General features: G+C 44.6%; 1 protein-coding gene across 1 annotated transcript in view; it reads left to right on the top strand.

Moving 5' to 3' along the window:
* Positions 1-14,958, top strand: part of Barx2 (BARX homeobox 2) — a 67,971-nt gene that overhangs the window by 49,254 nt on the left and 3,759 nt on the right. The window contains exons 2-3 of the mRNA XM_031344096.1: positions 4,128-4,443; positions 9,581-9,665. Coding sequence (XP_031199956.1) covers positions 4,128-4,443; positions 9,581-9,665 — 401 coding nt within the window. The remainder of the gene's footprint in view (positions 1-4,127; positions 4,444-9,580; positions 9,666-14,958) is intronic.

Below are 14,958 nucleotides of genomic sequence, written 5' to 3'. Positions count from 1 at the left end.
TTCCCCATTCCCCTTGCTTCCCCTCCCCATTCCCCTTGCCTCCACCAACCCCCTTGTCTTTCCCTCCCAACCCCCTTGCCTTCCCTCCCCCATTCCCTTTGTCTTCCCTCCCCCATTCCCTTTACACCATCCCCTGTGTCAACGTATCCCACTATCCATCTCCCAATCCCTTAAGATCTCTGTGTCACTTTCTAAATTTTTCTCTCTCTCCTTTCATCTCTTCTGTGCACACGAGCACACACGTGAGTACATTCACAGACACATGCACACAGGCGTATATACACAAATATAAATCTAGACTCCACATATGAAAAAACATGCCATATATGAAAAGTTTAATTTTGACAAGGATCATCTTATCTTTTTTTTTTTTCCATTTTAAACATGCATTGTATTTTGGTGCCACTACTAAGAATTCCCAGGCTAAACAAAGCCACGAGACTCTACGTGTTTATATTGGGATCCATGATCTATTTCAAGTAAACCTTTGAGTAAGCATACTTTTTTTTTTTTTAATTAACCTACGACTCTCCAGTTTTCTCTTTCACTTGTATAAAGACCTCTCATGTCTCCATATTTAGTGACATTTATTCTGAAGGAAAGAATGTATTTTAACCTAGAATATAAACTCAAATATCTTCCAGCATAAAAAGAAAAAGTTTGGCAGACCCTGGCAGTGATGCAGAGGGTCCTTTAACCTAAGAGAACACCCACAGTTTGCTTTCCAACAATATCACAAAACTAAACATAGTTTATACATCAGTTTCCTTTGCCCAGCTTTTTAGAAGCTCAAAAAAGACTGAAAAAAAAAATCAGAACTTTGGAATGAGAATGGAACTCAAGGCTCATTTAGCTAAATTCTTCCTTTTCCAGTTTACAAAAATAACACAAGCATGTGGCAGACTGTACAGGCACAGAAGTATTGTCTTAGGTATTGGAGCTCCAGGGGATGCTGGCTTCCATTTCTTTGTCCTTTCCTTGGTGTCTGGGGCTGGCATCTCTCCCTCCTCATGACCTCACATGTCGGTATGCCCCAGGCTCAGTCCTCGGATCTCTGCTTTCTTCCACTCACTCGCTGGGTGACCTCGTTTAGCTCATGGCTCAAAATGCCACATACACTGGATGAGTCAGAGCTCCTCCAGTCTCTTGCTCTGCTGAACCTCAGACTAGGTTACTGAGCTGCCACCTCAACACATCAGAGATGTCTAATAGCTACTTGTCTACCACAGCAGTCTTGGTTTTTCCTAGTCACTCTTGCTCTGGAACCTTCTATCAGACCTTTTTGCCTTATCACTGAAATATACTCAGAAATCTGACAGTACCATGGCCACAAATATTGTCTCTAGGACCTGGGATTTGGCCTCTACTCCTCACTGGGTTTGTAGTCTCCCCACCTGCTCCTGAGGCCTATTCTCCATAATGGCCATAAAGATCATTAATGACTAGATCTTGCCCGTGCCCAGCAGAATCTCATGGATGGCTTTTCATCATTCTGAACCACATCTCTCTATGACCTGACCTCAGCAGGTCTCTCTGAACTTTTCTGTCCTTCTCATCTCTGGCATTTACTAGTCTTTGAGTCAAAGCTTGTTGCCCTGAAAGGGATTACACATGCTGGTTCTGTGCCTGGAGGTGCTCAGCAACCCCATGTCTTCATTGATAAATAGCATTTTGGGTTTCTAAAAAAAAAAAAAATGCATTTGTAAAAGTGGTCACATAGCTTTTCTGATGACACAAGTTTCATACTGTGTTTTTCTTACCTAATATATATTTGGATAGTTAGTTGAATCATTCATCTGTGTATTTATTAGATTATACCTCTAGACCACACTGCAGCTATAACCCAGCTCATTGCCATGTTAATAAGTGTGTGGATTGTGTCCCCTTTCCACCATTGTAAGCAAGGCTGCAGTGGATATGGTGGCACACAAATCTCTGTGCACATGGACAGTAGAGCTCATCCTGGAATTTCTGTCAGTGACTTGGCAGATGTTGATGATGGGCATGTAAAATGCTTTTTCTTCTATTTTTTATCTTTTCATATTGCCAGCAACAGTAGATGAGGGCCTCTCACCCCACGCCTTTGCCAGCACAATGTATTATATCACTTTTAGCATAAAATTCTTTGACTTCTTTATAAACAAGAATAGAAATAAAACCTTGACTTGCAAGTAGATATTTTCCATTTCCTAGCTGGTAAACTTTTGAATTCCTAGATCAGAAACTAGGGATAAAGAAGTAAAGTGTGAAAGAAAGTATAGAAGGCGATTTGAGATGAGAAACCTTTGTCTTTATAGAGGCCTTTGGAGACTTTCTTATGCAGAGTCATCTTTTGATGTGTAGAGAGAGAACCAAAGGCTGCACCCAGCGTCTTGTTTTTCTTGCTATAAATTAAGGTTTCTAGATTATTTTTCTTAAATTTACTTTTATTATTTGTGCAAGTGAGTCCAGTGTGCTTGGAGGCCAGAGGCCCAAGTTCCTCTGAAACTGAAGTTACAAGAAGATGCGACAGGTGCTGGGAACCAAACTCAGGCCTCCCAAAAGAGCAGAAGTGCTCTTAACCCCTGAGCCAGTCAACCAGCCCAGATTTTTATTTTTTCTTAAAATGAATCCATGACAAAACCCCTCAAGTGTTAGAGTTGGCTTTAGGATTCCCGGAAGTTGTTGCACTCGGTGATTTATTGTTTCTTAACAACTTTGTGGTTTCTACTGGGCCTCACTAGAGTGTTCTCAAAGAACAAGAGCAGTTATCTGTTTTAACGACTAGGCCTGGCATCCAGAACACAAGCACAGGAATGAATACAAAGAGCAATGCCAAGCCAGATGAGAGTTGGGTTCACAAGCAGCACCTGGGGGCTTCTATGATGTAGTTGGTTTCAGCCCAGGACAAGTGTGAATGTTGGTTGGCTCTTGCTTGCTCTGCCTTTGTGGCTGCTGGCAGGCCTGCAGTGAGGTTCAAAGGGCAGCCCCCAGTCTTCTCTGGTTTCATCAGCTGTCGAATGTGGGCTGAGAGATACTTTGGTGTATCATCAGTAAGTCAGAATTTGAAGAGTTCTGGGAAGTCAGGTACTGTTATTATCTAGATGACAAAACTGAGACCAGAGAGACAAAGATACTTTAAACCTCAACCTATAAACAGTGACAGAAAATAGACTTTAAAATGTGTACATATAGACTTAGATTGTTAGCTGCAAAAGCACTTTTGCTTTGAAATTCCTAAGAAGCAGTGTAAAAACCATACACATGTTCCTGAATCCGTGCACCCTACGACCTGCCCATGGCAGACATTATTAATCAATTTCAGAAAGCTCCAACCCAGCCTGAGAACCCTCTTTAAACAGTGCTTCTGGTAGGTAACTAGTCATAATTGAGCCATGTTTTATGTGAATTAAACATCTGTTTGTTCCTTCCTCGTAAACATGTGATTCATGACCCAGTGCTAAGAGCCCTGGACATTAAGCCCAAAGATTGTGGTTTTGACTCCTCATTTGTTTTTCCTGGTTATGTTGTATTAGGCAAGTCATTTAGCTTTTCTGGGACTAGCTTCCCTGAAATAAGGGAGTCAAGTGGGATAATCATTAAGCACCCTCCTTCTCTGAACATCCTTATCATTTTTTGAGTCTGTGATTTTCATAGTTATAAGAAGGTCTTTTATGAAGACCATACAAGATTTTTGTTTTGTTTTGTTTTGTTTTGTTTTTTCTTCCTCTTAGGAAATTTGCATATTATAGATCTGTTATTGGAATTCAGATGTTCATGTTTCTAGCCTTTCTTGGCTGCTGCTCGTTATTTGCCTGGTTTCATTGATCTATATCACTGAAACCAGAATTTAGGCATTCATAGGGGTAAGGGGAGTTGCTTAAATGAGGGGACTTAACAAGTAGCCATTTTTGGCTAAGTGGCACAAATGGCCTCACACCCCAAGCTGGAGCAAGGCTCCGTGTAGCCAGCTCACCCTGCAGTTCAGGATCTTGAGTAGCTTATTTTGATTTTGTTTGCTCCGCTTGTACCTTCTGGTGTGCAGGAGGCCCTGCATTCATTCCAGTCTTAGCAAGGTGTTCTCTTTGGGCTCCTTGTCCCCGGTCTTGCTGGACCCTGCAGTGACTTGCCTCTTGTTTGCTTCCCAGGCTCTCCTTCCCTACGGGCATATCCTCTCCTGTCTGTGATCACCCGGCAGCCCACAGTCATCTCCCACCTGGTTCCCACTGGCCCAGGAATCACCCCAGTGTTACCTCGCCATCCAGTCGCCGCTGCAGAGGCTGCTGCTGCTGCTGCTGCTGAGACCCCTGGTGGTGAAGCGTTAGCCAGCAGCGAATCGGAGACAGAACAACCCACACCCAGGCAGAAGAAACCACGCAGGAGTCGTACCATCTTCACAGAACTGCAGCTCATGGGCCTAGAGAAGAAATTCCAGAAGCAGAAGTATTTGTCTACCCCAGACAGGTGAGAACCAAAGGATGGTGTTCTCTGTGGGTACCACCTGGAGAAGAGTTCTGCGCTCTGTGGGTTGTGGATTCATAAAGGGCACGTGCAGTGCTGGGTTACACTCTGGACCAGATTTTATTCCTTTGCTCAAGTACTGTCAACTTTGTGTTAGATAAGACCGTGCATCTGAACCATCAGATATTTTGAATTATTATTATTATTATTATTATTATTGCTAAGTGCTTTGTCCCTATTAGGTTGGCCCCAGTCCTATGAAAGAGAATAGAAAATAACTGCAATCGAATGCCTGAAACTATTTAGTAGTTGTTTAGAAAACAAACAGGAAGTGAAAGTGCATGTTTCCCTTTCAAGGAGAATTTGTCTAGTGGCTCCACAGGTCGGCTGCTTGTTGAGGGCCTCTTGGGTTCTCCAAAGTGGGGTGGCAAGGTGGCAGAGAACAGCTGTAGTAAACAGAGCCCTGCTTTAAAAGACATCAGTCCACAGTGCCTGAATGGATGCTCTCTCCACTGTCTCTCTTATGTTTTTGATAAACCTCTTCAGAATACTAAGAAAAGACAAATCGCACACTCTGCCTGGAAGCAGGGTTGGTTCTTAAAGCCCCAGACATTCAGCATCACACGCAGAGGGCCCAGACCTGTGATTTTAGCCCTTCCTTGTCCTCTTGAATACCTGGCTGACTCAGTTTGGTGGCCTGGCTCTGGCCAGAAAGGCCTGGATTGATCTAGGCATGGAGGTATCTGAGACTTTAGTGCATTTGATCAGGACTGAAGCAGAGCAACTTGGCAGAGAGCACTGGAAAGCTGGAGGGAAGTCTCCTCCTTGAACCCTTTGTAATTCAAGTTTGGAATGATTGTATCCCTTGTTTCTCTAGAGAGCCTCTGTCTTTAATTTAGTATCTTAATTACAAAATAGGCCTGTTCCCTTATCTTACCCTGAGGTGTCTGAGCTCAGGGATGAACCTATTTATTGGGAAACTTTTCCAGATATTTTAAATTATTATTATTATTGTTACTACTACTACTATTATTATTATTATTATTATTATTATTATTATTATTATTATTGCTAAGTGCTTTGTCCCTATTAGGTTGGCCCCAGTCCTATGAAAGAGAATAGAAAGTAACTGCAATCGAATGCCTGAAACTATTTAGTAGTTGTTTAGAAAACAAACAGGAAGTGAAAGTGCATGTTTCCCTTTCAGGGAGAATTTGTCTAGTGGCTCCACAAGTCAGCTGCTTAGTGAGGGGGTCTCTTGGGTTCTTCAAAGTGGAGTGGCAGGGTGGCAGAGAATAGCTGTAGTAAACAGAGCCCTGCTTTAAAGGACATCATGGGGGTTTGGGGAAAGAATGACTACAATTGCTATAGCATAGTGAGACAGCCGTGGTGCCATATGTTGCCATAGAAACCAAAGGATATTGCTGATCTTGGCAGGAAAGCCTTTAAGAAGACCTTTGGTTCCAGAAGAGAGCATCCTACATTACATAGAGATATCCCTAAAAGACATAGACTCTTGTCTTACTAGGCATGTTAAAGGAACTACATGTATGGGTCTGGATGGGTGTAGGAAGGATTTTATATACCTCACTGAGGAACAGGGTCTTGCTTCTGAGGCAGTCACTGGTCCATAAGATCTAGACTTACATTTTCGAATCATAGCTTCAGTAGCAGTAGGACTGATGGGTTATAGGCAAATGAAGCCAACCATGAAAGAATCTCGGGTTGGCTTCAGGGAATAGAGAGGAGAGCAGGGATCTTTTAAAAAGGAAATGGAAGGGGAAGAACTAATCCTGGATGAGGAAGAAGAGCAAGAGTTGAATGTCTTGAGGTTCCTGAATGAGATAGGCCCTTGGGAAACAAGGATGCTCTCCATGGAAGCTGAATGCCTAGGGACAGGCTGGGATTGATGAGGCAGAGTGAGCTTTGCTTTGAACATTCTCATTGTGGTTCCATTTGGGCAGACAGGTCAGTGAGTTGGGAATTAATACACGTGATCTGTGGGTTACAGGTAACTAAGTTTCATGGACTTGTGTAGTCAGATGGAGCAGCCACCATTCTTATTTGTATGGTTGTGTATCTAAGAGGCTTCAGAAAGTATGGTTAAAAGTTAGGCTTATTTCTCAGAAGCTAGAAAACCTAAGAGAGAGAGAGAGAGAGAGAGAGAGAGAGAGAGAGAGAGAGAGAGAGAGAGAGAGAGAGAGAGAGAAAGGGAGGGAGAGAGAGAGTGGGAGAGAGAGAGAGGGAGAAAGAAAGAGAGGGAGAGAGGGAGAGGGAGAGGGAGGGAGAGAGAGAGAGAGAGAGAGAGAGAGAGAGAGAGAGAGAGAGAGAGAGAGAGAGAGAGGAGAAAGTTCTTAATAAGTCTCTTGGGGCTTCCTGATACTTGCCCAGGCATCTCTCAGGTGACCCACACAGAACTGATTCACTTGTACAGGGAGGAGGACTCCATCTGGCTGGCATTGAAGTTGACGCCCCAGTCCGCCCTCTCCGATGTTCCCCTAGTTCTCTACGTGACCAGAGCCATGATCACTCCCTCCTCCCACAGCTCCTGCCCTCCTCCTCCGTGTTTGTTTCCCTGGTTTCCTAGGTGACTCCATTTGAGTGAATATGCAGGGAAGTGAGAATTTGTAACGGTGGCAGGTAATGAGAGAAAGCTGATGACAGTGAGATTTTTCTGCAGCCAGCATGAGTCAAGGATGCATTTTTCCCAAGTGAGCTAACAACATTTGCTAATGCTGTGGTAGAACTGTGAACCTTCCACTGACTAATGCACCTGATGGCCTCAGGTGAACCAGGCTCAGGAAAACCCTGCACGAGTCTGAAGGGACCCTCAGCACCACCAGAACCCAGAACAGCTCTGGGACCAGAATTGTGGGATCACCCTGGATTGATCGGTTCATAATGAACAACTCCCTAGGGCATAGTGCTTCATTAAAGAGAAGAGCTGTGTGCTGTTGTCATTGGGCGTTTATTGCTTTGGTCAGTTAATCACTTCCAATAAAATGCTCAGCCACCAGTAGCCCCTTGACAAGGATGACCACATATAAGCGAATGTAGCTTTAAGACAGGCTCAACAGTTCTTTGAAGGCAGATTCTATTTTTAAAATTATTATTAGAGGCTTAGTCAATGTACCCCAATCAGAGCAGGAGTCCTGGGCATCTGTGTATGTAAACACCAAGAGTTGGCTGATATCAGGGTCAACGGCAGTATTTGTGCCAATGCTAGATCTTCCCAGGTAGAAAAGGCTGCAGTCGAGGCATTGCACCTGGACTGCCTGTGGCTTAGGGTTGAGCCTGTGCAGGCTTGCAAGATCTGCACAGTGGGCCCTAGATCTGCAAGCGGCCGTTCTCAGAAACCTGGTGACCTTCAAGCACTGGTGGCTACACAGTTCAAGCTGATGTACAAGTCTGAACTGCTTCACTGAGCAGGATTGGAGCTCAAGGGAGGTTGCAGGCAGGCAGCTCATATTTTCTCGGATCTCATGTCCCCCTCCCCCCAGGTGGTACCCAGGTAACCAAATAGGTCCCTGGCTGCAGTCTTGAGCAGTAAGGATAGAAACCTGACTGCCTTCCCCTTAATATTCCATATTCCACTTGGAGTGTTGGGTCATCGCTCAGGCTGTGGCATCTCTGTTTCCCCTCCACGATTCTGCCTTGTAGAGAAGTGTCTTGAGGTGGGCCCTCATACAGAAGGTGGCTTACAAGTCAGTCATGGGTGGATTTCACTCTTGCCCCAGGATCCAGGAGTCAGCAAAAATAGATCCAGAAGAGTGTTTATTTCAGGCTCTTTGTATCACATAGTCTTTCCCCATCTACTCACATCTGCTGATGTAGCACAGGGGTAGCCGTGAGCAATAAAAGCAAATAAACTTGTCTGTGTTCCAAGGGACTTTATTTAACAGAAAATCAAGTGTCAGGAAGAGTTTGGCCATATCCTTGAGAAATTATAATCTCTCTCTAAGCTTTAAATCTTATATCTGTAAAATGGGAGTAATTATACCAACCTGGTATGGTGGAAAGGTACCACTGGGTAGGGGCTGTGCATGCCTGGGATGCTGGCACGCTCTTAAAATGCTTGCTGTGTCACTCAAATTACTTCTTACTGTACAAATGGCTTCAGCCTTAGGGCTTTTCAGAAGGCTACAGAGAAAAGTAGAAATACAGTGAGCATAGAAAGCAGGAGGGACTATGGATTTAATGCTTCATTAGACTCTTTACGGCTGTACATTCCAATCACTGTAATAAGTTAGGGCAACTAGAGTAAATTCCTGGGGATGAAGGGATGTCTTAGTACATGAGTCACTTGCTTCACTAGTGTGAGGGCTGAAGTGCAGATCCCAGAACCTTCATGAAAATTGGGCAGATGTGGCTGCTGCCTGTAATCCCAGCACTTAGCAGGCAAAAACAGGGGATACCCAGAACAATGGTGGAACTCTAGGTTCACCAAGATACCCTCTCTCAATATATAAAGTAGGATATTACAGAAGATGACACTTGACGTCAACCTTGGGTTTCTATACACAGCATACACAAACATGCCTACACCTAACCATATAAATATGCATATGCAAAAATATTTCCAAGCCCTGCTTTGGGATTTAGTAATGGAGTAGGTAGTTTTATGAACATAAATTAAGTGAAAGACTTGGTCATGAGCTGGGGAGGCAGAAGTAACATGTACTCTGGAGACAGATGACAACATGGTCCACTGGGGTGACTGCTGAGTCAAAGGAATTATGGGAGCTGGGAGGCTCACCTACCAGAGGTGAATCTGGAGTGATGAGTGGAATTCCCATAGAAGTATAGCTTTACTTTTTATTTCTAGTTTTTGAGATTGGAACATACATTTTATAGAGTGCAGGGGTGAAGATCAAAGGCTTGGATGTTCAGGTTCATTTCGGAGGGAGAATGAATCTGGGGATGGGACTCTTTCCATGTTCTCATGTGTGGCCACAATTTCTGTTTTCTAGTCCTACACAGAAGGTTCTCAGAAGGGAGACACTCTTCCTCTTGGCGCTGGTCTGAGTTAATGGTGGCAGTCTGATTTTAGTAGCACTTGCCAGGTGCTAGCCAGCATGTCCCTACCTCTCTTGATCACTCCCCTCTCCCTCACCCTTCTTTTGTGTCTCATGCCTTCCAGGTTGGACTTGGCCCAGTCTCTGGGACTCACTCAGCTGCAAGTGAAGACTTGGTATCAGAATCGCAGGATGAAATGGAAGAAGATGGTAAGAAAGGGCAAAGAGTGTAACCTTGGGCCCATTCTAATGGGAAGAATTGCCAGTTTGGGGCTGTTGGGAGGCAGGAAGGATCTCTGGTAGTTTTGGGCTTCAAGACAGGAAGGTCTTCTGAGGTGCTGGCTGTGGAGGGAGACTGTTTGAACTTGACCTCAGTTTTTAAAACAAAAACAAAAAACATTTTTTTTAGTCTCTTCTCATCTATTACATCCAGACCAAAGTTTCCCCTCTTTCTCCTCCCCCAACCCCTCTGTCCCTTGCCTGTACATTTCCCCTCTTCCCCAGATCCACTCCCCACCCCCACACCTGGGAGTCCCTGGGAGAGGGACATCAACCAAACAAACTACAATAAGACCAGGTATATACCATCACGTCAAGGCAAAAAGGCAAACTAGTAAGAGGAAAATGGTTCCACAAGTAGGCAAGAGTCAAGTGCAGTCTTCGCTCCCATTGTTAGGATCCCTTCAAGAGCACCAAGCTATGCATCTATAACATATATGCTGAGGTCCTAGGTCAGATCCCTACACACTGTCTGCAGATTCCAGGTCAGTTGATTCTATAGGCCCTGCTTTTCTGGTGTCCCTGACTCCTCTGGTTCATCTAATTTTCTTCCTCCTCACAGGACTCCCTAAGCTCTGCCTAATGTTTGGCTGTGGCACTTTGCATCTGCTCCCATCAGTAGCTGGATGAAGTCTCTTTGGTCTTTTTGATGATGACTGTGCTGAACTTCCAGTCCAAGCATACTCTTTAGGCAGGGCAATCTGCAGGTAGAAGGTTTTGTGACTGGGTTGGTGCTCCAAACCCCCTCCACTTGAGGCCTAACCTAGTTATAGAAGATGACCAGAGCAGGTCCTGTATCCCCATCACTAGGAGTCTCTGTTAGGGTCACTCTCATACATTCTATGGAGTTTTCATTGCACTAGGTTTCTACTTCACCTCTGAAATGCCCCCCAATTCCAGTCATTTTTCCTGGTATTTTCTCCTTCCTTCCCTGATCTGATCCTGCCTGTTCCCAACCCTACCCATTTGTAGTTCACCTGTGAAATCCACTCTATTTCCCCTTCCTTGGGGGAGACACTTTTACGTCTTCCTTGTTGCTTAGCCTCTCTGGTTGACCTCATTTCTTAACCAGTTTATTTAGAAACCAAAGAAGAAAACCTATAAGCTTTCTCAACCCCACCTTCTGTCACATCTAAAGAACTCTGTTCTCCTCCCAGAAATAGCTAACTCCCCTCTGGCAATAGTCATAAAAAAGACACATGCTCTGTGCCTGTGTCCTTGAATGCAGTAGTCTTTAAACTTGGTGGGCATCGTAGTCAGTGGGCAGCAGGATAAGCTCCCCTTCCAGGAAGTTTGATCTCAGGGACCCATGGCAGGGCTGGGGACAGGCCAGGTTATTTCAAGCATGCTCCCTCCCACTGAATCCCATCCCCCCAGTGGCCTATCTGATTGTGAGCCTGTTGTGATGCCAGAGCTCTCATAGTTCAGTCACGTTCTTAAAGGGCCACCCTGAACGGTTTACATTAAAGAAGATGCCGTGGCCATACTTCAGAGAAGGCCCAGGAAGTAGCTAGGGCATGCAGAATATCAATTTGAGATAAATCCCCCCCCCAAAAGAGTTCAGAGATGAGTATAGTGAAGACAGTTGCAGACAGAAGTTAAAACTGAAGGACAGTGAAATTCAGATAAATAGAGTCATTCTAAACATTCTGTAAGGTTCTATACATATAAAACTTATGGTGGAAATTGGGGTGGGTGTTGTTCTCTAAAGGAACCAAGTTTGAGAGTGAGAGGTGCTGGGCCACATTCCCCTGAGTGCCCCTCCCTGCCCATCTGGGGCACGTCCCTCGGGTTCTTTTTCTTTTAAGTTCCACCACCTTCCTCTTTCCTCACCAATCATCATTGTGGAAATCAAGGTCTCCTGAGCAGCAGAGTATTGTTTAAATCGGTTATCAGCAATCTTTGTATGAGTCATACGAATAACGAACTGACAACCCGTCCTCTTGGCCAGCACCACCCAGTCCCCCCGCGTGGGACAACGTGTGCACCCTGGGCTCTGACATCACCTGTTTTTCATCAATCATTCTACTGCTGGCACAGTTGCCAAGTACCTGATGATGGTTATCAGCCATACACTTCAAAATGGAAGTAACTCAGTAGATTTAACATCAGGGAGCCTTCTAGGCAAGCCAAATTTAGGTCCCTTCTGGAGAGAAGAGAACCACGCTTTTAGTTTAGTTCATGTTAGCAACAGCACAAGGACCAGTTAATTTGCATCAGGTAATAGGGTTGAAGTGACAAGTTGAGGCACTTGCATTTCCAAGCAGTGGCTGCGATGTGGGTGTAAGCAATGAAACCCAAAAGGCCTGTGAGAGGAGAAAAGGATGTTGAAGGGTCAGGAAGGATGAGGGGAGGAGTGCGAGGGGAGGCAGAGATGGAGGAAAGGGAGGAAAGCCATCACAAACAAGTGATGTTTGAAAAGTCTTAATGAAGTTAGTGCTTTGTATGCTAATCAAAAATATTAATTAAAACACACAAAACATAAAATATTTTCAGTTGAGCCATTGAGACAGATGTGAAAGCTAAGTTATACAGAGTAATCAAGGCAACTGTGGGAGGGTGGACATGCTGCCTCAGGAGCAGAGAAGAGGGGAGGCTTTGTGGAAGAGGTGCCCTTAAGCTGATGTCAGTGGATGGATGGGAATGTGTCTAGTGATGGTGAGGAACAAGCTTCAGGCAGAAAGAAGGGGCAGAAGGAACTCCAGAAGAGCAGGAGCCACACACAAGGCATGGTGTGCAGTTGAGCGTTGAGTTCAGACTCCCTCAGAACAGCAGGCCATTGTTGGGTTCTGGATTGCCTCATATATTTCCCTGCTAAAATCTCTTTCAAGGCTATCTCTTCAGGTACTGAGAAGGAAAGAAAAAGATAATTGGGTAATAAAGATGTCTCAAGGCTAGTAACCTAATTGGAACTGGAAAAAGATTAGCATTTGATTCTCAGACTCACTCTCGAGGCTGCCAAGCACAAAGCTGCCAAGAGCCAGATAGCATCTCTAACTAGTTTTGACTGGTCAGCATGTGTAACCTATAGCGGGTTGAGTAAATTTAATTTTGCACATTAGATGGGATGCTTATCCCATATTCCATTTCTGGAGATCCACAGCATTTGTATCAGGCTGAGAACGTCTCATTTTTCAGTGGTCTGCAGTATTAACGCTCAGTTCTCTTCTGAAAGCAGATCCAAGAGCACTCCAGAGTGTGGAAAGACTATAGGGTCATACATAGGTGCCACTTGATTTTGCATTGTTTCCAGAGAGTGGACAGTTCAGTGAAACTGTTACCAGTTATGACTATGACGCTGGACAGGTTACTGTGTGTCTCCTTGATAAAGTCTCACATCTACTTCACAGAGTTGTGCTGTCTGAGAAAACATCTATAAAATACCTAGGCTAGTGCTTGCCACATGGGATGCAGACAAGGGATTTTAGCTACTGTGGTTTTTAGTGTTTATTGTCAACAAAATCCTTGTTTTCAAAGAATCTGAACTTTTAGAGGCCATGATAGGAAGGTGAAAGTGAATTCTACAGGCTTCTAGGACCCCTCAAGTTCTCTTTCAGTTGAGAGGAGTCCTGAGTATTCGGTCCCCCAGTTCGGCACTGGGACACAGTTCAAGGCCTAATGGGACATTGGGTCATCACATCAGGCTGGGACAAACAGCCAATGAGAACAGCAATGCTGTCGGAGAGATTCATGCCGGGGAGAGCCCAGACTGTTTTCCTCAGCATCATCAATTCCGTGGTCCCAACAGGTCCAGCAGGAGCGGGGAGGGGAGAGAGAAGCGAACACTCCCCAAGTTCACAAACCTGCCTTCTGGTGGGTGAGTGCGGATGAATAGGGAACAGTAAGGCCAGTGGTGAGTCTTACAAGCAGAAAGAAAGCTAGACTGGGGAAGTTTGGACTCTTACATTTAGGTCCAGCTCCCCCCTTGACTCTCTTTGATCCCTGCAAACACTTTCTGTCAACTATTTCCTGTCTGGAAGGGGAAGGAAACAAGATGCACCCTTCTACACTGTCATCCTATTCTCTCTGAGGTAACTGCCTGCACTCCATCTGAGGACATCAGGAAGAAAGCAAGAAGAGCCATCTTGACATCTTCATCCATATTCAAATGCCTAGATTTAGGGTCCAGACGAGGACTGCTGATAAATGCAGCTAATGAAGTACCATATTCTAGGTGTTTCTGTGAGAGACAGAAAGAAGCACTTGACCTCATGACCAGTGGGTTGCCTGGCCTCTCTGGATTAAGGAACAACCTGTCTCTAGGACTAGGTGGGGGAAGCAAGCCCCCAGAGAGAGCTGCAGGGTGCTTGTGAGTGTGCAATCCTGGTGCAGGGCAGGTTTGGGATAATTGCATGTCTCAGGTGCGCTGGGAGGCAGGGGGCCAGAGGTCGATGCGGAAAGCAGCCAGGAGGGTAGTTATCTCCTAATTATTGCTTGCACTGGAATGTTTTATTCCATTTAGAAAATGGTCTGATTGTTTTGACTCTTTTTTTTTTTTTCAATGCTGTAGGAAAACAGCCAGGTGGGGTAGATCCAAGCTGTGTGGGTGGTGTTCTGTAATTGCTGGGCTGGACTTTCTTTTGCCAATTAGATGGCTTCCTTAGACCTGCCCTTTTCTAACTTGATTACTGCATGGAGCAACTGCTTTTTGTATAACCTCTTTCATACCCAGTGGAGCTGCTTTCAACATGGAGATTCTGTCTTGGCGCAGTCAGGCACTTTCAAAAGCACTGACATCAAAATCAGATCCTGACATACCCAAGAAGGAACATGGGTGTTTTCTCTCCAGAGGCGATTTCTGTTAGTGTCTGTACCTTGTTGGAGGTCACTTCATAACTCCCTTTGAGCTATCTGGATGGGTTCGAATAAGTCAAGAAGAATGGCAGCTGGGAAAGAGGCGTTTATTGAGACTATACAGTTTTCCTGGTTCTTGTATGGCAAAAATGAACTCAAAACAAATCTCAGGTCTACATAAGAACTAAAATCATAAAAGCCTTAGAAAAAAACACAAGTAACTATTCCTGACTTAGGATTAAACAGTGGCTCCCTGTATACAACACAAAAATCGTTAGCAACAACAGAACAATTAAGTTGGATCTTATGAGAATTAAAAAACTTGTTGTGAAAGATATCATCACAAGGTGAAAAGATGAGAGACAGAGAGAGAGAGAACTAAAAAGAGAGCCCTCAGCATGGAAACAGATTTTTTTTTTTAATTAGATGT

This window comes from Mastomys coucha, unplaced genomic scaffold, assembly GCF_008632895.1.
Source record: "Mastomys coucha isolate ucsf_1 unplaced genomic scaffold, UCSF_Mcou_1 pScaffold23, whole genome shotgun sequence".
NCBI lineage: Eukaryota > Metazoa > Chordata > Mammalia > Rodentia > Muridae > Mastomys > Mastomys coucha.
This window is presented reverse-complemented; position numbering and strand designations above follow the sequence as displayed.